Genomic DNA, 8,238 nt, shown 5'->3' with positions numbered 1-8,238 from the left:
ATGCCTATAAATAGGTTAAGTTAGATAGTTTGTGTAGAGTTCCGTGCCATATTTATTTCCTTTATCATTATGCTGCCGGATTCTCTCCAGACTTAATCTATTGATCTCCATTAATGTATGAACATGACTTAACGTATCGATTTGCGACTAGATCTTGGCTCGTATAACGTATTTACAACTGTTTGTTGATACACGACTTGGGCGTCTCGGTCTTTATTATATTATTATTATATTACTTGATATTGTAAGGGGTATTTTGGTAATATCCCCCATTCGCTCTAAAGTAAGGCTATTCGTTAACCACGCTTAACGAATGTGACAACGAATGAAGGGCATTCATTAAGTATAATGTAACACGAATGAAGTTGTTCATTCGTTAGTTCTAATGTAACGAATGACACATTCGTTAAGGTTTAAGTTAACGAATGTGTCATCCCCTATATATACTTTTAATGTTATCAGTAATAAATACAGATCTTTGATTATCACTCCTAAGCCTCGTTACTCTGCCAAAATTCTCTCTAAATACACACAAACACATACACTAATCGTATCCATCCTAATCGTATTGATCTCCCTTTGATTATCACGATGTCATCATCATTCTAGATCCGTAAGTGCTCTTTCACAAAATTTAAAACATAAGTATACAAACTATATTAAAACTATAATAAATAAGTTTTCATATATAATTTAGTAACCTCAAATAAAAAATCATCATGAGAGTTCAAATCTTCTTCCTTGATCTCCTCATAAAAATAGCCATCACAACCATCAGATTCTTCATCATTTGAAACAGGAGAACCAAAGTTTTCAAAAATGTGTTTTAGATCCATAAGTCCGAACCTCATCATGCATTATAAGTTTTGTAGTCAAAGTATGTTCATATATTAGGTTTTTATAGTCTTTTCCCAGAGCATGACCTAGATCATACATTTTTCTTAGAACCCCTTCTTCTAACTTCATTACACCTCTGACATTCGATATCCTTATGTTTCGCTGATCACTCATCTTGAGCACAAAGCATTTCTTAGCATTGTTGAATCTCCAAGAAATCAAGGTATCCATTTTCTTATCATGCGTTGGTAGATTGTTTTTGAGGACGTGGTGGTGATAAAGTAAACAAACTTGGAATCTTTTTGTATAGATATAAAAGATTATTTCTAATATAATGATGAAATTGAAAACCCTTCAATTAGTATTTCAGAACTAATAGATGCATGCCATCATAAACCCTGGCTACTGTATGAACAGCAACATCATAATTACAATACAAAAGATCTTTTACTATTAATAGTATACGGTATATATTGTATATAATAAGGTTATATCTAGAAGTTTTTTAAAATCTTTTGTAAGTATAAGGTTGAAGCATGTATATGATGTTTATAGATTTATAGATATATATGATATTTGCATTTACATATACATATCTATTTCTTTCAATTTACTATTTATTTACATATATTAACTTATTTTCACAACTTTATGACAATATTTCTTGTACTTAATTTTGGTTTTATTTTTTATATTTTAAGTTGTGTATACTATCGAGTTTTAAAAACGTGGCTTGCCTCATGCTCATCTGTGCTTATTTATGAATGCCAATCAAAAACTTCCAACAGTCGACCATGTTGATCCATTCATTTTCTACTGAATATACCAGGCAAAAATGCAGATCCGGAATTTTATTATCTTGTAAAAGAATTCATGATACATGGTCCTTGTGACATTGAAAATATCAACTGTCCATGCATGGTTGATAGAAAGTGTTCTAAAAAGTTCCCGAAAAAATTCCGTGAATTTACAAGCACAGACGGTGAAGGTTATCCCGTATACCGAAGATGCAATGATGGACGTTTTGTTGACAAGTCAAATGTCAAGTTAGATAATAGAAACGTTGTTCCGTATAACAAAATACTTTTATAAAGATATCAAGTGAACATCAATGTGGAGTGGTACAATCAGGCTGGTTTAATCAAATATTTGTTTAAATATATAAACAAAGGCCAAGATAGGGCTTCTATTTGTTTTGTATCAAGCAATCAACAATATGACCGTTAGGAATCGGTAGATGAAATAAAAGACTAATATAGCTGTAGATACATATCTGCATGCGAAGCATATGGAGAATTTTCTCTAATGACATTCGTTATAGGAATCCTTCAGTGATTAGGCTTCCTTTTTATCTTCCAGGTGATGATATAGACGATGTCTTGGATAAACCTTTAGTGGCTGCGACAATGTTTTAATGACAAGACCCGAGCCCTGGTGCGGAAGCGTGAATAATGGTCGTTATTAACGGTGGAGCTCGGATCTGAGCAAGGATCGAATCGTATTCACTCTTGAAAGGTGTTTGGATGGATGAGTGGTATTGGGAGAGAGCCTGAATCGATTACAATAAACAATAAGCTGGATGAACAAATATATGCAATCGAAAAACAAAGATAAAGAAGTGGCAGTATGATTTCATTAGTCACAAGATTGTCATACATAGCACTCATACATACACACATACATACAATAAAGATCAGCCACCTCCGGGAGAGCTCATCTCGGAGGCGGCGGCTCTCTCATAGAGATAAAACCCTAGGTCTCACAAAATACACAATACACTCACGCTAGACAAATTAACAAATACATCTATTTATACTAGTCTAGCATGTCTTGGTCTTCAAGCCATCCACCCTTGGTTGAGACCAAAAATATTAATTATTTTTCACCCATAATAATAATAATAATTCCATGCATCGGTCTAAAATATAAGTCCCAACAATCTCCCCTTTAGACCGATGCCATCGAATTTCTTCCATGATCACCTCAAAATCTCGTTGTTTTTCGTTGAAATCTCCCCCTCACGTTAAGCTTCTCCCGTTGTTCATTTTAGATCATTTCTCCTATATCGCATTCGGATACATGTGTATGGGCATATGAACGAGGCTTTGAACTTCAAAGATCAACTTCATGTAACAAGGTAATCACAAAAGGAAATAAACTCAATGTGATCATCAAATAATCTTCCATTCTTCAAATCTGTTTCTTTTCTTGTAAATCATCTTCAAACCATTCCCTGAATCAAGATAGCATTCAAGTCAACCATAACCCGTTCTTGATTGTCAAGTGACTGTTTTCATAGGAGGTTAAACTCTACTGATCATCCGTTCACCATGTTACTAGTGATGACTCTATCTTCTCAACCGTAGTAGGAAATCTGAAGACTCACAAACAATGAAACATCTCTAAAGAATCTTGGATTATTGATCTTGATCAACTTTTCCTTAACTTGAGTCTTTTTCACTTGATTTGAAGCAAGCAATTTGCAATGAAATTAAAGAATTTTTACTCCCCGAAGTTTGTTGCAATTGTCTTTGAAAATTGTGTCTTCAAATCAAGTATGGGTGAAACAACCTTAACCATCCTTATCAAGATTGTTGATTCTGTAATAAACAAAGATAAACAAAACATTATGTTGGTTGACACTCATAAGTGATTAAATCCGTAAGCTTGGTCAACACTTGTTCTTGTAAATCTCTTTGATGAAGTTGTGGAACATTGATAAGGCTTTGATTTCCCTTTGCTTGTTGATGATTGGATAAAATTTACCAAAATACCCCTGGTATATATCTTCCGTAAAGATCAGCTTGGACGAACGGTCAACGGCACCAAATATTTTAAAAGTTTCTTCAAAATGTGTAATTCATTCATGAGCATGGATTATCGAATCACAAGCACACATAAGTCCTTTAAATCCCTTCACGAGCATACTCAATTTTTTTTTACTTGAGTATGCTCGAGGGCTTGCTCGAAAACACATGTTTTTCTGTCTTTCATCGAGCATGATGGAGGGCTTGCTCGTGGGCTTGCTCGAGGGCTTGCTCGAGAGCTTGCTCGAAAACACTTAGTGTTTTTCTGTCTTTCATCGAGCATACTGGAGGGCTTCTTCGAGGGCTTGCTCGAAAAAACTTGTGTTTTTTCTATCTTTCATCGAGCACGCTGGAGGGCTTGCTCGAAAACACTTGTGTTTTTTTTTTCTTTTCCTGAGCATGCTCTAAAGCAAAAGTCTGCTCAAAGACAAAGTGTGCTCGAAAACACTTGTATTTTTCTTTTCTTTTCATGAGCATGCTCAGGAGCAAAGGTGTGCTCGAAGAAGGTTTGCTTGAGTAAAACAAAGTGTGCTCGAGACCAAAAGATATATTGTTTTGAGATAAAACAGGATGTGCTCGGGGTTCATGTGCTCGAATTCAAACTTGATGTACTCAATATAAGATACGCTCGAGATAAGCTGTGCTCGAAGCAGCACTTTGTAATTTTTCATACTCGAGACCATTCTTATCATGCTCGAGACATCCAGACTTCTTTTCTGCATCATCAATTAATGATTTTCCAATACAAAACCTGCTTGAATATTCCCTTTGCATCTTTCATCTGCTGCTACAAACAATGACTGGATTGCACCTAGTACCTATTCATTCTTGACTTTTACGTATCAGATTGTACCAGCAGCAATGTTCTTCAATATTCCCTTTACTATTCAAGCAGCACACTCATATCAGAAACAATTACGAGCACATAAAAACCTAATTTTCAGATCAAGAACCAAGCTTCTTCATCTGAAAGTAATCGTTGTAGCAATATCCCAGTCATCTCGATATCAACCATCTATCTTCAATCTATCAACAGCCATTACAGATTTAAACATCATCTTAAATAACAGTTTTGCCCCAAAATGAGCTAAAAACACAGTTACATCAGATCTGGACCGATATGACCAAATAAACATGAAATTGATGTTGAATCTCCGAACGAGTCATCAAGCCAAACATCAATCCACATAAATTTTACCCAAATCATCAAATAGTTTCAAAACCCTAAAAATTTTTCAACAAACTTCATCAGTTTAACATCCATTGTGGATTCAAGAGCGAGATGAATCAGATTCAGCGGTAAGTCTAAGCGATTCGGTAACCTGCTCTGATACCAACTGACAAGACCCGAGCTTTGGTGCAGAAGCGTAAATAATGGTCGTTACTAACGGTGGAGCTCGGATCTGAGCAAGGATCGAATCGTATTCACTCTTGAAAGGTGTTTGGATGGATGAGTGGTATTGGGAGAGAGTCTGAATCGATTACAATGAACAATAAGCTAGATGAACAAATATATGCAATCGAAACACAAAGATAAAGAAGTGGCAGTATGATTTCATTAGTCACAAGATTGTCATACATAGCACTCATACAAACACACATGCATACAATAAAGATCAGCCACCTCCGGGAGAGCTATTCCCAGAGGCGGTGGCTCTCTCATAGGGATAAAACCCTAGATCTCACAAAATACACAATACACTCATACTAGACAAATTAACAAATACATCTATTTATACTAGTCTAGCATGTCTTGGTCTTCAAGCCATCCACCCTTGGTTGAGACCGAAAATATTAATTATTTTTGACCCATAATAATAATAATTCGATGCGTCGGACTAAAATATAAGTCCCAAAATTTTAGAATGGACGAACTCCAATCAAACGTACACAAAAGCACGTAAACTAAGTTCGTTGAATTTCCTACACAGTTTGTTTGGAATATCGATAAGCGTAAGTGGGAAAGAAGGAAAAAAGGGTTTTCAATTGGTAGAATTCATGTTGTTTCTCCCTCTCTTGGTGAAGCGTATTATTAAAGAATTTTGCTGAACAAAGTAAAAAGTCCAAGAACATTCGATTAAATTAAAACATTCAACAATGTATTATATCCTACATTTAAAGATGCATGTTATGCATATGGCCTTCTGGATGACAATGAATACGTTGAAGCAATCTCAGAAGCAAGTTTCTCAGGCACTGGTTATTATTTACGAAGTTTGTTCGCTACAATGTTAATGTCTGAAATTATGTCTAGACCCTGAAACTGTATGGGAAAGAACGTGGACTTACCTATCAGATGACATTTTCTAAAACCAACGTATTCTTTTAAAGCATCCAGGTATCAATAATTCTATTTTTTTTTTACAAATTGTTGTTATAGTTAAAAATTGGTATGTTTATTTGATGTATGAAATTTTGACCAACACTTTTCAGGTTCAGTACTAAATGAAGAAAAAATTAAGAACCTTACATTGTTTGAGCTTCAAAAGTTTCTACTTAAAAATAACTCAAGTCTAAAAAGGTTTTCAAGCATGCCTTTTCCTGATGATGATTCTATATCTTCCGCAAACAATCTTCTACTTAGTGAAGAATTGGCATACGACAAGCAGACTTTATGTGAAGTGTTTGGTAACCTTTTTTCTTTACTAACCGATGAACAAAGAGTTATATATGAAGAAATCATCGCATCGGTTGGTAACAAAAAAGGAGGAGTATTTTTTGTATATGGTTACGGTAGGACGGGAAAAACTTTTCTGTGGAAGTCGTTATCTGCATCTATAAGATATGAAGGCAAGGTTGTTTTAAGTGTTGCTTCAAGTGGAATTGCATCTTTTTTACTATTAGGAGGCAAGACCGCACACTCCCGGTTTCACATTCCTATAAATTTAGTTGAGGATTCAATTTGTTACATAAAGCCGGATAGTGATCTTGCACGTTTATTAAATGAAACGTCGCTCATTATTTGGGATGAAGCACCAATGGTACATAAGCATGGATTTGAAGCTTTGGATAGATCACTAAAAGATATATTTTCATCTGAATTGCCATTTGGTGGAAAGGTTATAGTTTTTGGAGGAGATTTTCGACAAATGCTACCTGTTGTCCCTAATGGAAGTAGACAACAATTTGTAAATACTTTTTTAAGTTGGTCTTACATTTGGAGACACTGCAAGGTCCTTAAGCTGGCCAAGAACTTGAGGTTGTCCTCTTCAAATGACTCATTTGATACAGAAAAGACAAGGGAGTTTGCAAATTGGCTTTTGGATATAGGGGAAGGTAATCTTGGTGGTCATAATAAAGGTGAAGCAATTATAGAAATACCGGAAGACCTTCTCATCAAAGATTCTGAAGATCCTATTTAGGATTTGATAGACTTTGTATACCATTTATTCTAGATAATTTCAAAGGGCAAAATTTCTTTCATGAAAGAGCAATACTCGCTCCAAAAATGATGTTGTTCAAGAAATTAACGATTGGTTTCTCTCAATAGTTCTTGGAGATGAAAGAGAATATCTAAGTTCAGATATTATATATCCAACAGAATTGGTCAATCAGAATTTGGATGAAAGTTTTTGCTCACCCAATATTCTTAATGGAATTAAAGCTTCAGGTTTGCCAAGCCATAGATTAATATTAAAAGTAGGTATTCCAGTTATGCTTCTTAGAAATATTGATCAGAAAAGTGGCTTGTGTAATGGAACTAGATTAAAGGTGGTGTCGTTGGGAAATCGTATTATACAAGTTTAAATTATATCTGGAAGTCACATTGGAGATCGTCAATATATTCCAAGAATTACTTTGATACCTATAAACAAAAAACTTCACATTAAACTACAAAGAAGACAATTCCCCCTTGCCGTATGTTTTGCAATGACCATAAACAAAAGTCAAGGTCTGTCACTATCAAGAGTTGGTTTGTTTTTGAAAAAACCAGTTTTTACACATGGCCAATTGTATGTTGCATTATCAAGAGTTACATGATGAGAAGGAATCAAAGTTGTTATTCTAGATAATGATGGTAATCTTCTAAATACAACATCAAATGTTGTATACAAAGAAGTGTTTAGAAATTTGTAATGAGTTTGTTAATATTTTTGTCAAATTTTATGAAATATTTAAGTTGGTTATAATTTGCATAGTTTTTTGAAAATTCAAAATAGATGTCCCTTTTTAAACATATATACAAAAAAACAACTCAAATCTTTTCACTAAATTTCAAGACTTTGTACCAACAATGTAACAACCTATGTACCCAATACACTAAAATTTTATTGGTTAATATATTTAACTGTAAGAATTGGACCGATAAGTAATTTGTATCCACCAAATTCCGAAATTGTATTTCAAAACCTATAATTATTTGTCTTCAACCTATATCACTTTCATTGGTTTACCTTTTAAAAATCCCTTCCGCGTCGTTTACTTGGAATTTCCAATATTAAGGTTACTTGTATGAAGTACCGTAATCCCTCATTTCTTTCTTCTGATAGCATATATCCTCAACTATACTATAATTTAAAAATTGATGTATTAACATATATTTTATCCGACTCGTACATCATATGGGCACATAGCTTATAATGGAAATAGATTA

The 8,238-nt window shown here is 34.2% G+C and overlaps 1 protein-coding gene across 1 annotated transcript; it reads left to right on the top strand.

Moving 5' to 3' along the window:
• Positions 1–6,175: 6,175 nt before the first annotated feature.
• On the top strand, positions 6,176–7,006 carry LOC143542054 (ATP-dependent DNA helicase PIF1-like). Its single transcript, XM_077034728.1, has one exon. The coding sequence runs from the start codon at positions 6,176–6,178 to the stop codon at positions 7,004–7,006; it is 831 nt and encodes a 276-aa protein (XP_076890843.1).
• Positions 7,007–8,238: the final 1,232 nt, after the last annotated feature.

The sequence above is a fragment of the Bidens hawaiensis genome, unplaced genomic scaffold, assembly GCF_021521415.1.
Source record: "Bidens hawaiensis isolate Kalapana, Puna unplaced genomic scaffold, B.hawaiensis_p1.1 tig00012745_1, whole genome shotgun sequence".
Classification (NCBI taxonomy): Eukaryota; Viridiplantae; Streptophyta; class Magnoliopsida; order Asterales; family Asteraceae; genus Bidens; species Bidens hawaiensis.
This window is presented reverse-complemented; position numbering and strand designations above follow the sequence as displayed.

Bases quoted from the DNA above. Each gene is read 5' to 3' on its own strand.
- LOC143542054 (XM_077034728.1), top strand. From the start codon at position 6,176: ATGCCTTTTCCTGATGATGATTCTATATCTTCCGCAAACAATCTTCTA.